Source organism: Typopeltis vanoorti, chromosome 17 (genome assembly GCF_054136105.1).
Source record: "Typopeltis vanoorti isolate ZY-2024b chromosome 17, IOZ_Tvanoo_1.0, whole genome shotgun sequence".
In the NCBI taxonomy this organism is placed as follows: domain Eukaryota; kingdom Metazoa; phylum Arthropoda; class Arachnida; order Uropygi; family Thelyphonidae; genus Typopeltis; species Typopeltis vanoorti.
The window spans coordinates 3,195,332-3,214,777 of NC_143565.1; the positions used below are offsets into that span (position 1 = coordinate 3,195,332).

Here is a 19,446-nt window from a genome sequence, read left to right on the forward strand (position 1 = left end):
TAAAAATTATTTAATATGTTATTTTAGTTGCAAAGTTCCATTGTAGAAAAAACATTGGTTAAACAGAATGTTGATTTGCCAACATACTTAACACTGTATCCACCTGCTCTTGACTGGATTCTACAGTGTGTAGCATACAAGGCCTCAGAGGTCATTCTGAGTGAAGTTCTACTAAAATGCAAAACACAGTGCAACAGGTATGTAACTGTTACATGTAGTTCATCTTCAGATACTGTAATTAATGAATAATTTTTGCTTTTAATGTTACATTGTGATCAGCATTCATTATGGGAAAGTTATGGAGACTGCTACTGTGTTACAAATAATATCTATAATCTGACATTTTGACCTTCATATGGAAGGTTATCATATGGATCATTCATACATATATACAGAAAAGCATAATATATTATAATATATATATATATTATTATATATATTATAATATATATAATAATTTGATAGCTTCAAATTTTGCAGCATAATATGTATTAAATTTAAAATCACATTCACTTTATAGTAAGGCCTGTGATTTGGATCAATTCCTTCCCCATCTTTTTAAAACTGTAAATTTGAGGGGTAAAAACAATATTAAAAATGACCATGTTTCAAATTAAATAGTAGCATTGTCTAAATTTTACTGTTGTATTCAATTTCTTTACAGTGCTCTTTTATTGAATTCCATTATGGCTGCATTTAAGCCAGAGTTCATAGCAAAACGGGCTCTAGAGTTTGTGGAGATAATGAAGGAATGCGATGATGAAGTATTTCCAAAAGTAAGAACATTGTTTTCTTTATGCTATTTATGTATGTACACTGTATATATATCTGGTTGTAATCCTGTTAACTGCACCAGTTATGTTAACCCCTATTCTCTATCTATCCAACACCTTAAATGATTAGTCAGTTGTGGAAGTGCAAGTTAATTATATATATGTACACACCCACACAGGTATATACTTATATATATATACATATACATACATATACACACACACAATGTATATATATATATATATACATATACAATGTATGATAGTAGAGAACTGAGCAGAAGAACAGTGATTGCAAATGGCATAATAGCTATAATGTGCAAGAAGAGAGTATGTGAGTTTGTTGATGTATGGGATCAATCTGAAGGTAGGTGAGCTGTTTGCTACAAATGCTCTACATTTGAGTGAGGGCATTCAAATCTCTAGATTGTTGATGAGAGGAGGATAGCATGTAGCTAATCAGGGAAAAGAAAAACTAGATGGCGGGATTGTGAATGTTAGATACCAAAATTGGTGTAAGATAAGGAACAAAATTATATAGAGATGCATAAATAACTTTAATGGAATCAACAGAGCCAAATTATTTGAATGGTGAGATAAGGAATTGTGGGAAGGAAGGGGGAACTAGGGGAAAGCTAGTGTGCTTATATACCAATGTAGGAGTATTAGGAATAAAGGTGCAGAATTTGTGGCCTTGATGCAGTTGGTCAGCCCACAAATCATTCCCGTCAATGAGACATGGTTAACAGAAGATGATATACTCATGGAAATATAATGTGTTTGTCGCATTTTTCAAAGAAACAGAAAAGATAAAGAGGCAGTGGAGTATTACTGATGATTTTAGAACAGTTGTATCTTCTCATTGTGGAACATGGAGAAAGCAATAGTGATAATGGCTTTGAGGTCATTTGGCATGAGGTTGAAGTTAGTACAAATTTTTGATATTTATAATAAATTTAGTTTAATCCTTTATCCAAGTGTGAGCAAACAAAAATTTGCACCTGAAAGTATCTTCAGGACTGGGGTAAGGTGGTACAACACCAGCACTGGTGTTGTACCACCTTACCCCAGTCCTGAAGATACTTTCAGGTGCAAATTTTTGTTTGCTCACACTTGGATAAAGGATTAAACTAAATTTATTATACTCTAACCAAGTGAAAAATAAACTTTCAACATTTTTGATATTTAGTGGGATGTTACTATAGAGCGGGGTTTGAAGATGATTCTGAAATGTTCAGACATATGAGACTGGAGAGTGACTGACTATGGAAGTATTCAGTGGAAGCAGGAAATTTCATGTGTGAGTGAAGAGATTGAATTTCTTGAGATACTTAGAGACAGTTGTTTTATGTGCCATGTAACTGAAGCAACACATTGGACTCAAGTGTTAGATTTAATAATATCATCTCATACAGCGATTACAGAAGATATCGCCATGATGCCACTAACTGGGGAGAATGATCATGTGGTTTTTGATATGGGGAGTGGCTAGGCAAGTACAAGCTTCATGTAACAAGAGTGTGTGGAATTATAGAGCAGGAATCTGATAAAGGAAACCAGATTGGTGATGTGCAGTGTCTCAATCAGTTAAAGGGGAGAGAAATCATTAGTGCCAGAGATTTTGTCTGGAATCATTACTTATGGCAATATCAGATTGTATTCCTAAGGCTCGGAGGACAAATAAAGCAGGAGTGAAATGGATGAATCATGAAATTGTTATTATTCTCAGCTTCCAAAATACTAGGATTTCTCTTTCACTCAAGTTGTTACTTCACCTCTGAACAGCTATTAACCTTATACAAATCACAAATCTGCCCAGTTATTGAATACTGTTCTCACATTTGGAGTGGGGGTCCCTAAGCGCTCTCTCAAAATGCTTGACTAAATACAGAGGAGGGCAGTTAGATTGATTAATAACCCATCTCTTACCAATTCTCTCCTTCCACTTTCTCATAGGCATTTGGTTTCTGCAATATGTATATTCTATAAATATTTCCATGGCAAATGTTCATCTGAAATAGCATCCATAATTCCCCCACTCAGTACTAAGTCCATTGGAACATGTGCAGCTGCTGCCCAACATCCCTTCACAGTACACTTTGAAACCCACAGAACAAGTTTCTTTTCCTCCTCCTTCAGAAGTAGGGGAGACAAGAGATTTGGGGTTGATGATTGATAGAAACCTGAAATTTAGGGGACATATTGCAAAGGTGGTGAAGATAACACAGAGGATTGCTGCAATTATGAGAAGGACACTGACCTGCAGAGATAAAAGGGTTATTATTCCGTTGTATGTCTCTGATCAGACCACACTTAGACTATTGCTCTCAGATTTGGTCCCCAGGATTTGAAGGGGATAAATTAACTGTGGAAAGGGTACAAAGACGGATGACAAAGATGGTTTCAGGACTGTACAGTTTTGGTTATGAGGATCGGCTGAGGGAATGTGGACTGCAGAGTTTGAATAGAAGGAGGAGAGGTGATATGATTGAGACTTTTAAACTGTTCAGAGGTGGTTACAGGGTTGACACTGGGGAGTTATTTCGCTTGGTCGAACAGCAGGAGGGAGTGATGACAAGAGGCCATCCCTGGAAGTTATGAAAGGAAACTGTGAGCAAGAGGGTGAGGAGTGGTTTCTTTGCATGGAGGGTGGTTGAACCGTGGAATGCATTGCCTGATGGAGTGGTGAGAGTGAGAATGGCCAATGGGTTTAAGGAGTGGTATGATGATAGACTTTGTGTTTCTTAGGAAGGACCTCCCACGATGAGTCTTTTGACTCCATGGAGGCCTGAATAATAATAATAATAATAATAATAAAGTATATTGTGGAACAGTCTTTCCCCTGATGTGTTTCCCAAGGAATACAATATATAGGCTTTTAAATCACATGTAGACAAGTTTCTCCTTTCCCAGTTCACTACCCATATATGGTACTAACGTAGTATAGGTTGATTAACCAACCTCTCTTGTATGGGCTCAACATAAAAAAAAAATTAACAGACCTCCACGGAGTCAGGAGACTCATTGCGGGAGATTCCACTCACATGCACAGCTCATCATACCTTGATTTAAAATGTCAAGTCCATGCAAAAAATCTACTCCTCACCCCCTTGCTCACACCAGTCTTATACAGCTTTCAGTGATGGTATCGCTTTCTTTCCCTGTCTCCAGATATTCTGTGAAAAATCTCATCCACATTAATCTGGTAATTATCCCTTACCAACTTATGTGTCTTAATCGTGTCTACACTCTTCTTCCATCCACTAGGCTCTGCAATTTGCATTCTCTGATTCTGTCCTTGTATTGCTTATGTCCTTGTATTAATAATAATAATAACAATTTCACATTCCAGAAACCAACTTAGTCAGTTGTCTCTGAACCCTCTCCAACAAGTCATCGTTTTGAAAATCAGACGACCAAATCTGTGCACAGTAATCTATGTACAGTTTGGTCAAAGCCTTGTACAATGGAATCATGACATCCTTACTTCTCAGCTTACCATGTAGCACCCTGTTAAATGCCTTTGAAAAATCTAAAAAAATGACAGTGTATGCCTTACCCTCATCTACTGGTTTTGTTACTCTATTGTAAAAGGTTACCAGATTACTAAAACAAAAGTACTCTTTAACAAATCCATGTTGGATTGTATAAATGATGTTGCCCTCTTCTACCCAATTCTGTATATGAGCTCTTACCAATGTCTCCAAAATCATAACAACCACAGAAGAAATGCAAACAGGCCTATAGTTTAATACTGCCATTTAACTCCCACCCTTATGCGGCAGTACTATCTTACCCTCCTTTCTTTCCCCAGGAACCTGTTCCATTGCAAGACTTTCATTAAACAGCCAAGCTAATAGCACATTTCAGTAAAACATGTGGGAAAATTCCATCTAGGCCCCCTGCCTTATTAACATTCAGCGTACTTAATATTCAGAATACATTCTCTTCCTTCATCTCTAACACTTCATCACTCATTGTCCTTTTAGGAATATAGCTTGCTGTACCAGGATGAAACATTCTAATAAAGCAATCATTAAATAGTTCAACTATGTGTCATCTACTTTGGTCACCCAATTCCCATCCTCCATCCCATCATTTTTCCTCCTATTCACCACATAGCAAAAAAACTCCTTGGGATTCTCCTTAGATTGCAGTCAGTTTACTAGCCTGTGCCTTATATTCTTAATGCAACTGTTCACCATTCTCTCTTTGTATGTCTTTCATTATCACTTTTCTTCTCCAATTCCCCTTTTATTTCTCTTGTCATCCTTTTGACTCTAAATTGCTTTATATTTCTTCATTCGAGGTATGCAATCTATGCATTTGAGGTATGCCAATGCTGTCAATAACTTTTTCTTAAGTATCTCCCATGCTAATGACTTCCCCCTCTCCCTTTCTTCAAATTCTTTCATCCATTTCACTGCTTTGATATTCCACTTCTTATCCACCATAATTTCATGATTCCTACACTCATCAATTTCTCCAAGCATAATCCCACCAATATAATAATAATAATAATATTGTGATTCAGAACCTCCATAGAGTCACAAGATTCATTGTTGCAGGCTGACCCTAGACAGCAAAAAGTCTATCATGTCACTTCTTGAAACCATTATGAGTTCATGCTCTCACCACTCTATCAGGCAATGCATTCCACAGTTAAACCACACTCCTTGCAAAGAAAACAAATGCTCAAACCTACAGTGTGATCTGAGCCTGCAGATAGCAAGTAAGTTATCAACCCAGCCAACAGGAGACATTGTCCCATAACTAAGCATTAGTTTGACCTGGCTTTCTGGAGACACAATTAATTTGATATTAATATTTGTTAATTAAATAATTAACATAATTATTTGAGGTGGCATGTGAGGGGACTTGGGGTGCAAGAGTATTGGACCTGGTCATAGGTTCATGAGATATACCCATAACCAAGGTGGCCACATTGCTTCTGAATGGGGGAAAGTGACATGTATCTTGACTTGGGAGTTTGTAAAACACAAGGAACAATCTACCAAGAAGGTTTATATGAGGAACTACAAGGCAGGTGATTATGACAAGCCTTGGAGGAAACTTTATTCTGTGCCACGGCATAAAACACTACAGTTTAAGGATGTTAGTAGTGAATGGGAGATAGTTAAGGGGCATCTAGAGGAAGCAGTATTAAATTGTATACCTAATATAAAGAGGGTTAATCAGGTAGGAGTTAAATGGAATAATAATATCATAAAGCATGAGCTGCAGAAGAAGAAATTGCTGTGGAGGGTATATAAGGAGAAAAGTGACAGCAAACTCATGAACAGTACATGGCTTAGGCTAGAAAGGTGACCAATATGGTAAGGAATACGAAATCAGATTACAAGAAGAAACTAGCTAAGCAGGTCAAAGAGTTCTGTCATTGTGTGGCAAGTAAGAGGAAGAATGATTATGGAAGAGTAACCTTAATGACTAAACTTAATGTCAGCTTGTGACCTTAATGGTCACAAGCTGACAGAAGCAGATAAAATAGTTGAGTTATTGAGTGACCACTTTGCAAGACTATATCATCCAAGTGAGTTAATGCTGAAACAGAGACTTAAGTGGGAACAGATTTGGATGAATTGGAGGTTCTTCGGATATTGCAGAATCTCACTGAATATACAACTGTGGAATTAGATGGGATATCAGCTCTCATTTTATGGGAATGTGCTCTCATTTTTATGGAAAGGAAACTGGTAATGCCTCTGACTAGGCTCTTTAAGTCTCAGCTCTGGTAGAGTTCCACAGGAGTGGAAAGAGAGCAAAATAATTCTCTTGCATAAGGAAGGTTCTAAGACTGCAGAATAAATTATATACCAATTGTTATCCCAGGAGTGGTGATAAAAGTACTGGAAAAATTGTTCAAAAAGAGAATTCAAGAATGGGTGGATAAAAATATGATACTGTATGAGGGGACACCATGGCTTTGTGAAGGGTCAGTCATGCCTTAGTAATTTACTAACTTTTTATAATAGAGTGGCAGCTGTGTTTGATAAAGGAAAAGGCTGCACAATGATTCTACTGAATTTTGTAAAATCATTTGATAGAATACCTCATGGAACCCTGTTAAACAAATTAGGGAAATTTGGGGATAAGAGAATGACTGGTAGACAGATATTAAAAAGTCGTATACGGAAGTGCAGAGTCCAGGCAAAAGTAGATGACTAGTGGTTTGACACAAGGTTAAATGCTAAAACCACTACTTTTAAGTTTGTACATAAATGACATAGGAAATAACCTGAAAGGAAATATGCAGTTGTTTGCAGATGATACAAAATCGTTACAGTAATAGGGAATCAAGGTGATGTGCAGAGCTTGCAGGACAGTACATTTAAGATGATTTAAATAGGCTGTCAGTATGGGGAAAAAGATAATGGATATCAGTTTAATATGGTGAAATTTAATGTTTTGCATTTTCGGATAAATAGGTTACAAGTTGTGTACCACATTGATGGAACTGTACTCCAGGAAAAAGATGAAACTAGGGAGTTAAGGGTTGGGGTAGACAGAGTTGCAGTTTAGAAGACATGTTGCTAAGGTAGCAGATAAGATTACTTGGCTGTTGAAGAACACACTAACAAGTAGACATAAGGAAGTTGTTATTCCTCTGTATAAGTCCTTGATAAGTCTGGTTCTAGATTACTGTGCTCAGGTCTGATCTCCTGGGTTTCTTGGGAATGAGGAAGTGGTGGAGACCAGAGGCTAGCAACCCAAATAGTGAGCAGTCTGTGGAACATTTGCTATGATGATTGATTAAGGGTGTGTGGACTGCAAAGATTGTTTGATAGGCAAAAAAGATAGGATATGATAGAAACATTTAAGTTGCTTAAAGGGTTTTATAGGATTGATGTAGGGGAAAGGTTTCAGCACTTGGCTAGAGGGGACAGAACAAGTGGTCATCAGTGGAAGTTGAGTAAAAGTTTGGTCAGTAGGAGTGTGAGAGCTAGATTTTTTACTTGGAGAGTTGTGAATGAATGTAATGGGTTGCTAGAGTCAGTTGTGAAACCTTTGTCTGTTGTTGGTTTCAAGTAGAGGTATGATAGATTGTGTGAATAGTTTGGGTTTCCCAAGATGAGTCTTTGGACTCCATGGAGATGCCCATACAATAATAATAATAATCTTTAGAATACAAACTGATCAGCATTTGGAACACAATAGACCTGACTGCATAATTATTGAACATCGACAGGTTTGGATTATTGATATTGCTGTACCCAGTGATAACATTAACAATAAAGAACTGAAAAAAATTACTGAATATCGAGATCTGGCAATCAAAGTTGGCTGGCTGGCTTAAACACACAAAAATCATCCCAATAGTTATCAGTGCACTTGATGCAATTTCAAAAAAAAGCTATCCAACTATTTACTAGAATTAAACATCAAGGAAGTGACCCCATATGATCTGAAAAAATGGCCTTACTTGGAACAGTCCATATTTTACAATGCTACTTGACAAACTATTCTTAGGCAGAATCTGAATTTCTCTGTATCACCAGTCAGATTGTTGTGTGAAAGATATCGTGTTTTGACTTTGTATCAGTTATGTGAATAAAGTAATAATAATAATAAAGAAAGTGAAGCATTGTGTCAAACTAGTTAACCAAAGTCATGGGAAGATTTTGGCAAGCACATTGGAAATAAATATCAGAATGGTTGCAAAATATTCTGGAAGCTATTGAAAGTGTAAAAGGAATCGGAGATGATAAAAATTACTTGAAAATTGAAGATCAAGATATTTTCGATGTCTGGAGTAATTACTTCAAATGATTGATAAATGAAACAAGCAAGGAAAGCACGGTGGTAGAAAACATTCAGTAGGAATGCAACCCGGAGAATATATGAATTTGAGGTAGAAAAAGTCATCAAAGACCTTGAAATGTCAGTGGGAATTGACGACATACGACCAGAAATGCTCATATATATGGAGGTATAAAAGTTTTGTAGTGAGTACACTGCATAATTCAGACAGACAAAAGGTCGAATTCTGGATGATTAGAGTAGAGCTCTCATAGTTTCCATCTTTAAAAAAAGGGAAAAAAGATGAATATATGAACAAGTATACTTGAAAAGAGGCTGAGAAAAATTATTATTATTATGTGATATCTTCAGGGAGTCCAAGGACTCATCGAGGGAAAGCACCAACTTGACTTCCCCATCTCCACTACTCAATCCACCAAATGCAACTATACCAACACCATCCACTGCCCACCACCACCACTAGTGCTTCCACAGACAATCACAAACATCCATGCCCTCAGCGGGATTCGAACCCACAGCCTTTTGGCTAGAGAATGGATACATTAACCACTCGGTCAACCAGGCTGGCACCATGGAAGAGAATCTTGGAGAACATTCTGGGTTTAGGGCAAATACAGGTTATTAAGGTCAGATTTTTATTTTACGACAAATAGTTAAGATTTATACTTAAGTTTTGTAGATCTAGAAAAGGCATATGACTAGGTGCCAAGGATAAAGCTATTCAAAATGATGCAGTTATATGATGTAAATGGTACATTATATTGAGCAATGTGTAGTGTATATTTGAATTTTAAGTTAGCAGTTAGAATTGAAGGAGTACATGAAGATGTTTGATGTTAATTTAGGTGTAATGCACATTCTTTCCAATATTATTCATCATACACCCTCTGTCCAAAAAGAAGCCAAACTTTTTGAAAATAGAAGAAACTAGTGGTGCCACCTGTTGTATCTTTTTGTTGTCGAAAGCAGCAACCTTCATTAGTGTTGTGTCAACTGTTGTGTGTTTTGACGAATGGTTGGAAAATGAGTTCCAAACAGAGAGCTGCAATTTATTTTTGTGTTAAACTTGGTAAAAATTTTATCGAAATGCTTCAAAAAGCATACGGTGATGAATGCTTATCCCGTCCTCAAGTTTACCAGTGGTTTAAGCGATTTCAAAGTGGTTATGAGATGCTTGAGGATGACAAAAAGCCAGGCCTTCCCAAAACTGGACTGAATGAAGTTAATATCCAAAAAGTGTGTGATTTCATCAAAGAAAACCCGAAATTGTCCGTGAGATTGATTGAAGATGAATTGGGGATTCCAAAATCAACTGTGCACAACATTTTGACCGAGAGTTTGGGCCTTTGTAAATTGAATTTGTGATTTGTTCCCCACAAGTTGACCGACAACCAAAAAATATATCAAATTGAACACTGCAAGGACCTCATTAAAACTGCTCGTAAGGACTCAAACTTCCTTGAAACAATTGTTACTGGTGACAAAACATGGTGTTTTGAGTATGAGCTCGAAACAAAGTGCCAGAGTGCTGAGTGGAGACCACCAGAAGAGGGGCATCCGAAAAAAAGTCACTTGGAGAAGTCAAAAGTAAAGATTGCTGATTTGTTTCTGTGATTCCAAGGGCATTATCCACAAAGAATTCATTCCGCCTGGCCAAACGGTCAATGGTGAGTTTTATCTCGAAGTTTTGAAGTGATCAATAGCAAGAATTTGTCACATACGCATGAATATCGTGATGCAGGCAGCTGGTCACTTTTGCACAATAATACACCATCTCATCGTTCGAACATTGTGAGACAGTTTTTGAGCAAATACCAAATTTGTGTGTTGGATCACTCGCCGTATTCTCCTGATTTAGCACCCTGAGACTTCTTTCTCTTCCCTCGACTTCATTTGCCGATGAAAGGAAAGCGATACAACACCATTGAAAACGTTCAAGTGGCAGTAACCATGACCCTCAACAGTATCCCATAAACCTATATAAAAAACTCATTTAACGCATTAATTGACCATGCCAAATGCTGTATCGAAACTGAGGGAGAGTATATTGATTGAAATAAATGATTTGAATAATTATATAATTGGCCTTTGTTTTATTTTCTATCAAAGGTTCTGTTTCTTTTTGGACAGATGGTGTATATATGGGTCACGTTATGAAGGAAAGTGGCATTAAACCTGATATCAAAATTGGAGATGTTAATCTTATCTGTTTGTTTTATGTAGATGTTGTTAAGTCTATATCACTTCTTGACTCAATTAAATAACTGCTGTAATAAGTTTGGTATGAAAATCAGTAATAAAAAAGACAAAGACAATAAAAATAGGCAGAAAAAGTGAAAACGTCAGCTGCATCCTGAATGGAGTATGCATAGAACAAGTAAAACATTTCAACTATTTATACACAATTTTTAGTGAAGGGCTAATCTTTCTTTTTCCATTCTGTTTAAGTGACCATTTTGCCTGAGATTAGCTCTGCTCACACATTCCTGAATGCTAAAAATGTCTAGTTTCTTCCTAATACATTGCATAATTCACTTTGTTTTTGGTCTGGCATTTTTTTAATATGATATTGCCATTGATACTGTCTGTGCACCCTTGTCTCAAGCCTAATTTAACATCAAACTATCTTCCTGTACCTCAAATTACATATGTAAATAGACAACAGAATTAGCAAAGCTGATATGGTAGGTAATCAACTCACTGAATGCTATTTTGTATATGTAGAGAAATTAGTCAAAACTCTAAACTCTCCACATACAAGGTGATGTTTAAATCTGTTTTAACACGTCGATTGCAGAGCCGAGTTGGAAATAAAACATCATCATCCTTTCAAGGATTTATGTTCAGTGGCCTGTTCTGGTCTCATTTCATCTTTTCCATAGTCTTCCCTGACTTCTATATCCTCTAGCCGAGTGGTATCAGAGTTTTTTTTTTTTTTTGGGAGATATTCTTGAATTGTTCTTTCGATATGTTCAATCTACTTCTTTTGGTATTCACATACTTTATCCTGTACTGAGTCAATTTTTAGTTCTTTACATATTTCTGTGCACTTTTTTTTTTTTTTTTTTTGTCTCAGAGAGTATTACCTGCTGTCCTTCACAGGAATTTAATTTCTCTAATTTCTATTCTTTTTTCTTCTGCAGTTCTTATGGTCCATAATTCACTCACATACAGTAGAGCAGTCTTACCAAAACTTTATAAACTGTTATCCTTGTATGCTTTTGAACTGTGGCTAGGTTTGAAAATAGTATTGAGCATTAGTAATAAAATCTTTGATCAAAGACTGGGGACCACAGATATGTGGTCTCCAGTCTTTGATCTTAAGTCTTAAGAAAGATTAGGGACATTATATCAAACAATGCATCATCTATATTTGAGTTTTAAGTCAGCAGTTGAAATTGAAGAAGGTACAGGAAGATAGTGCAATGTTAAATTGATCATGAGATAAGGGTGCACAGACAGTATCAATGGTAGTATCATATTAAAAATGAAGTTAATAGTTAGAAGCATTCAGGAATGTGTGAGCAGAGCTAATCTCAGATGATATGGTCACATAAAACAGAATGGAAGAAGAAAGATTAGCAAAACTAGTTTTTTGTTTACTAGTATGGTAGGAAAAGGACCCAGAGGGGGAAAGATTTAGGTATGGAGTAATGACTGATTAATTTGGAGGAAAATTGCTGATAATAAGGTAGATATAATGTAGCTTTTTTTATGTCATAGTATCATAATATCCTGTACACCCCTGGAGGGTACCTATCAGGAAATCGATGATGACAAAAAAAAAAAAAAAGTCTTCTTATCCTGATGGTATCTTTCTAGTTTTACTGGAAAGTTGTGCTCCAAAATTTGCACTCATTCTGTATTATCCTTCATTCTCTTATATTCAGCTGCCATATACTCCACAGAATAGAAAGACGTTTATATTCTCCACCAGTGCTGAAATACTATAGGTTCGGTACTTTGCCTGCACTCTCCCTCATGTAAGTAAATGACTCTGAGGAACCTTAAATCTTAATTTCAGTTTTACTGCTGATAGTTCTGTTCTACTCATTTGGCAAACCTTATAGTGCATAAATATCCTGAGCTTCAAGATCTATACCCAGTGCTTAAATACAGAAACACATCTTCACCATATTCTTCAAATAGGATGAGAGTTACCTTGTCTTCATTGCTATGAAAACACAATCCTGCCTTCCTTCATGTAAAAGGGGCTTCAATTTAGTTTAATTTGTCTTTGATAAAACTCAAATTGCCAGAGAATGGGTTCAAGATGCTGTTTCAACAGTACAGCTACTAACTCACCACAGACATGTGTCCAACTTTGGAATGCCATACCAAAATCCTTCTTACAAATTCAAATGCTGTCTTGAGGAGGGCAACTGGCTATTCAAAGATCTCTCTATCTCACTTTTACTGACTGACTGACTTAAACTTTTCTCTTCACTTCTCTTTTTTGGATTATAAAACACAGATATAGAAGGAACTCTCACTCTCATCTGCCTTCCATTATACCTTCTTCCAGAGCCCATTTTCTCCCGTAACTCTGTGACTTTATTCATGCATTTCAGTCCCATTATGTTTATCCTTCTAACCTTAGGAATACAATTCTAAACATTTCTTGAGTAGTTCCCACTGTCAATTTCTTTTCCTTCAAGAACTGATAAACCGTGGTATAAGTTTAAGGGAGATGGTAAATCCTGTATTATTCTATATTCTACAGCCGGGTACGAAACTCGGATCGAAATCCTAGAGTTTCATGCCGAAAAAACTATCGGCGAGCACAAGTGTAAGTAATCACTTGGGTAGTACAACACCAAGGCAACTCAGAGCAAAGGTGGAGCAAACTCCACCACTGTCCTTAATATTCTCTCATAATGTAAAACACAGCTCCTAGGAGATGTATTACTGTTTTACATTATTATGAGAAGAGGTCACTACTCAGACCGGTTTCAACCCTTTTTGAGGTCTCATCAGTGAGTAGGTAGACCTGGAATATCAAGGTTTTAAGTGAACCGAACTTACATATACCTCTAATAACGAATTGCTAAACTGGTGTACTTATATATTGTTATTACTACTATAACAAGCCAAAAGGCTATTTTACCGGCAACATATGTTAATTTTAAGGGAGATGGTAAATTCTGTATTATTCTACAGTCGGGTATGAAACTCGGATCGAAATCCATTGAAATCCTAGAGTTTCATGCCGAAAAAACTATCAGCGAGCCCAAGTGTAAGTAATCACTTGGGTAGTACAACATCAGGGCAACTCGGAGCAAAGGTGGAGCAAGATCTGCCACTGTCCTTAATATCCTCTCATAATGTAAAACGCAGCTCCTAGGAGATGTATTACTGTTTTACATTATTATGAGAAGAGGTCACTATCCAGACCAGTTTCATCTCCTAGGAGCTGCGTTTTACATTATGAGAGAATATTAAGGACAGTGACGCAGCTTGCTCCACCTTTGCTCCGAGTTGCCCTGATGTTGTACTACCCAAGTGATTACTTACACTTGGGCTTGCCGATAGTTTTTTTCGGCATGAAACTCTAGGATTTCGATAGATTTCGATCCGAGTTTCGTACCCAGCTGTAGAAAAATATGGGATTTACCATCTCTCTTAAAATTAACATATGTCACTGGGTAAAATAGCCTTTTGGCTTGTTATAGTAGTAATAAACCATGGTATATTTGAAAACTATCTTCAGTGGTTTATAATCTTTCATCTGATAATTTCACACATCTTGCTTTCTATCTGAAAACTCCACACCTGTTCATATCTGTATGGTCCATAAGTATGTCTACAGAAGAGAGGGATTATGTATAATCCTTCTCTTCTGGAGACAAAGTTTACACTTTGTTCACATTCACATTCTCTGATGTGATTATTAATATTCAGGCCTCCATGGAGTCAAAAAAACTCATCGCAGGAAGTCCTTCCAAAGAAACACAAAGTCTATCAAGACTCATCATGGGAGGTCCCTCCTAGGAAACACAATGTCTATCATACCACTCCTTAAATTCATTGACCGTTCTTGCTCTCACCACTCTATCAAGCAAAGTATTCCATGGTTCAACCACCCTCCATGCAAAGAAACCACTCCTCACCCTCTTGCTCACAGTTTCCTTTCGTAACTTCCAGGGATGGCCTCTTGTCATCACCAATTTGTCATCCGAGGAATGCTGTCCTTGGGTGAGCGGATGAGGGTGGCTAATTTGCTACATGGTCTGAATGTAGCAAATTAATCTTACATTCAGACCATGTAGCAAATTAGCCACCCTCATCCACTCACCCAAGGACAGCATTCCTCCTTTATCACATCCAGGAGTCTACCAAGTACCCTGCTCATGCAATCAAGCCTACTACGGTCAAACAGGAAGAACTGTGAATATCCGCATCAGCGAACATAAACGATACGTCCGGAAATATCATTATGGGAAGTCGGGCCTAGCAGACCATGCTCTGGATACCCCTGCACACAGGATCAACTGGAAAAACACAAAAGTACTACACAGAAACCCATATAAATCAGAGAGATTGTTCTTAGAGGCGACAGAAGCCCTAAAACACACTCCAAATCTCAACAAATATGGCTGTATTAACTTGCCGAAGATCTGGGAGACAGTCATAGTAAGGAAAAACTAGCACTTTTCTAGGACTCTAGCAATATATGATAGCGTTTTTTTTTTTTTTTTTTTTTTTTTTTTTTTTTCCAGATAGAGGGCGCCAAAATCAGGACTCTAGTCTTTGTGTTGCTGCTACAATTTTGTTAATGTACACCATGTTGTTTTAGTCTCGCGTATTGTGACAAACAGTGTTTTTGTGCTCTGAAGATGCTGGTTATAATACCAGCGAAATATCAGCATCAAGTTAATAAATCAATTATTTACTTAGTTTCTGTGTTCTATTATACCGTTAAAATAATAAACAACCTGTTTAATATTGTTTGTTATCCACTTTACTCCAAATTGTGTCCTCTTCACTTGTGGAATACAGCTTGCTATTGCTGTTAATTAATATTCCTTCACAATTTCGCAAGCACTAATGATATCCTGTCCTTCCAATTCCTCCCTCCATGAAACTTCCCCAAGTTGAAGTCTAAGACTATTATAATCACCTGCCTTATAATTCCACATACGTTCCCGTCTCTTTATTAAGTTCAGAATTCTTGATTCCTTTATTTTCTCCATTATACAATTTGATTCTCATCATAACCGACTCATAGGAACTGCAGGAATAGTTTGTTTATGGTGAATTATAGTTTTATCTGTTTGATTTAATAAGATACACACACACACACACACACATACACACAAACAAACACACTGCTTGGAAAGAAATCAATGGCAACATCCCCGATGGACAAGGTGCATCATGTCATGTAACGAGTCACGTATTTGTAGCTGGTATAAATTTGAGGAACATGATGCTCCCAAGTTAGTGCAACTGTGTCTGGGTGAAATGGCTGCAAGAAGAGAACAGAGGGAATTTGAAAGAAGCATTGTGATAGGTTGCCATGTTGCACACCTATCTGTTTGGCAAATTGTTGACAAATTGGCCAACCCAGGTCAACAATCAGTGATATCATATTGCGATGGAAGCACATGGCGTCAACTCAACTGCAAGTGCTACCTGCAGTGGATGATCCATCACACTCACCGAACGTGACCATGAAGTGTTACAAAGGATGATATATAAAAACTGCCATTCATTGGCCGATACATTGAGTTCAGAGTTCTGGGAATTGATCGCAACACGAATCTGCACAAAAATATTCAGAACTGAAGCTCATAACATGGGTTTTCATGGTAGGATTGCAATATGCAAGTCCCACATAACTGAACCGATATGCATCATTGTCTTCAGTCGTGCAAAGAGTATGTGCAGTGGGATGAAATTAGGAAAGCTGTGTTGTGGAGTAACAAATCATGCTATACCATCTACCAAGCAGATGGACTGGTGTGGCAGATGCCTAGTGAACATCTCTTACCAGAGTGCATAACCCCAACTATGAAATTCAGAGGTGGTGGTGGTGTGATGGTATAGTCCTGTTTTTCCTGATTTAGCTTCTGACATTTGTTTGTGGTGCCACAAACATTGAACTCCAAGAGGTAGCTGAACATTCTGGACAATACAATGCTTCTTAGTTTTTGGCATTTCTACGGAACTGACCATTATCTTTCAGCAAAACAATGCACCATATTATAAGACTTATAGTCTTATGATACGGTATGATATGGTTCATGTCCACAAACTGTGCAGTTACACTGCATGGTATATGGACATGAACGCCATTACACTTGACTGGCCTCCACAGAATCTCAATCTCAACCCTATTGAATATCTGTGGGATGAACTGGAGTGTTGGGTGAGGTCAAGGGACAGCCCAGGACTTCATTACATGCCTTCAGGAAGATTGATCCAAAATTCTCATTGATTGTTATCATGCACTCATGGAAAGTATGCCTCCATAGGAGTGGTGCAATCACTGCAGTGAAATTATTAAGGTGGATGCCATGGTTATTTGTTCCTCATACTGTGGTGTCCATTGACTTCTTTTCAAGCAGTTGTGCAGTTTAATTCTTATCACAGGAAATGCAAGAATAGTTTGTTTATAGTGAATAGTTTGCTACAATGAATTACCTGTAGAATATCACTGTGAGGCTTAATAATTTTTGGTAGTTTGATGTAGTGAGTGAGTTTGTTTTAATGCTGTCTGCTGTAGTGAGAATCACCTGTATGCTACTTTAGATAATTATTTCTCAGAAACACTAGATATTCACTCTTTTTATTGTAGTTAATTCTCCCTTCCAGTATTTATATTTCCTTATTTGAAATCTCATGTAATGATAATATTTTTGGCACTCGTTATTGAATTTGCTTAAATAACATCTTAGAACTTTTGTGGTAGTGTTCATTGCAATCCATCCTTCCACTATTTTCATGGCCTTCCAACTCATATTCTAGTACTTGATTTCCATTTGTCTATTTTCCTAAATATCCTTTCCTTTTGCTGACATGCCATTCTTTTTTTTCCCCTGTTTGCTATCCATTCATTTACTGGTTGTTGAGCAACACTTCTTTGCATATTTTTTCACATCTGATCATATCAAATTTTGTTTTTCTTACAATTTTCCTAAGTGTTTTAATTTTTTTAATAGTGCTTAATTGATCTGAACTATTTAAGCTTTTGTTTTCAGATAGTTTACCTAATGAATCACTCTAATTTCTTTTTTTCATTATTGCAGTGACTTATAACATGTTTATTATTTATATAGATATATCTGATAGGTTTTACTGTCTATGTTGTTATTTTTCTTTTCACTACTTTTTTTAGTTAAGCGAACTATATTTTTAATAGTTGAGTAAAATATTGTTTCTCTTCCTTCATATTGTAACAACTCTCCTTCTTAAAATTTTAAGAAGAATGAGTTGTTTTTTTCTAATTTTTCTTAAAATGTTTTCTATTTGTTGGAATGTTATTTCTAAGTCTTCATCATATTTGAAGTTTTTAGATAAAGTTTTTTTTTTTCCTTTTCATTCTCACACAATTTAGTAAAGTGTTCTTACAAATACTTTTGTGAGGGTACATTTATATACTCATATAATTCAGTTCTTTGGTTTCTAATTAATCTCTATATTTGCTTCTGTGTGCTATACAAGTTGTGTTTAAATTGTTTTGAATTGTTACTCCAGAATTCTCTTTTTATTTTTCAGATTTTATTACTAGTTCATTTCTTAAGATTTTATATCTGCTATACTTTTCTTCATTGGATTTGTTTCATTTATGTTTCATTAGAATAGTATATGAGAAATATGTGTTCTGCATTACTTCAACCTTTGTATCTCTTCTGGGTCTGGCTCCCACTGATGGGATGCCCGTCTCATAATACATAGCATTATACACACCTGAAAGGATGTGTGCCTTGCAATATTGTATACAAAGCTAATTAATGTGAAGTCATTAGTCATCTCTATATACAAGTAGCCTAGTCATGAAGATACTTCACATGCAAACTTTCTTTGCTTACACTTTAATATAGGATTAAACCAGAATATAATATCATTTATTGGCATCTTTAATTTAATGCTAAAAGAAGTCTTCTTTTGTGCCAGTAGTTTAATCTTCTCTGGGGGGAAGAGGTATTTTCACCTCTCCCCTCTGTCACCAAGGCTTCATGCTGTTTTGCATAAGTTTTGTTACATTTCTGCACAGCTTTGTAAGTTTTGTTTCATATTATTTTTTAAAGTGTTTCCAGCTTTGATTCATTTCTGTGTTTTCATTAAAACTGTTTTTGTTAACCTGTTCTTCTATTCTTCTGTAACAGTGTATACTTTCTTCCTGTAACAGTTCTCCCTTAAACTTTTTTCCATAAACTTATTAATTGGTATTACTTTTTGGAATTTTGTTTTCTAGAATCTTAATTTTCCAGTAAGTAATGCATAGTCATTTCCTATATTAGCTGATGTTAGAACTCTGATATCAATTATTTATTCACGTCTAATGTTTCTATTTATTATTTTATAGTCTATTATAGATAAGTTTTCTAAGGTATCTTATTCTTGTTATTCTCCTCCACATTTCTACAACACTGCTAAATAGCATTTGTAACATACGTGTAAAGATATTTTTGCATCTATTCTGCCACATGTCTCTCTCTCTCTCTGCTGCATTCTTTGTGGAGTGTGGACAGTATAAAACAGCAAACTTGATTCCCTGAAAAGCATGCCAAACTTGAACACTAGTAATGAAGGACATTATCATTGCCACTGATGATGACCTGTAATAATCAGGCTGAAATATATGGCTTTAAATAAATATTATTTACTTATTTTCTTGTGTTTTTGTGTAAATTAAAGAAAGCAGACATAGTACTAAACTAAATAATTG

General features: G+C 36.3%; 1 protein-coding gene across 3 annotated transcripts in view; it reads left to right on the plus strand.

Annotated features, from left to right (window-relative positions):
* Window positions 1–19,446, plus strand: part of LOC150097100 (VPS35 endosomal protein-sorting factor-like) — a 386,078-nt gene that overhangs the window by 149,888 nt on the left and 216,744 nt on the right. For all 3 annotated transcript variants that reach the window (XM_090406834.1, XM_090406831.1, XM_090406832.1), the window contains 2 exons: window positions 28–197; window positions 665–776. In XM_090406834.1, the coding sequence (XP_090262960.1) occupies window positions 28–197; window positions 665–776 (282 nt within the window). The remainder of the gene's footprint in view (window positions 1–27; window positions 198–664; window positions 777–19,446) is intronic.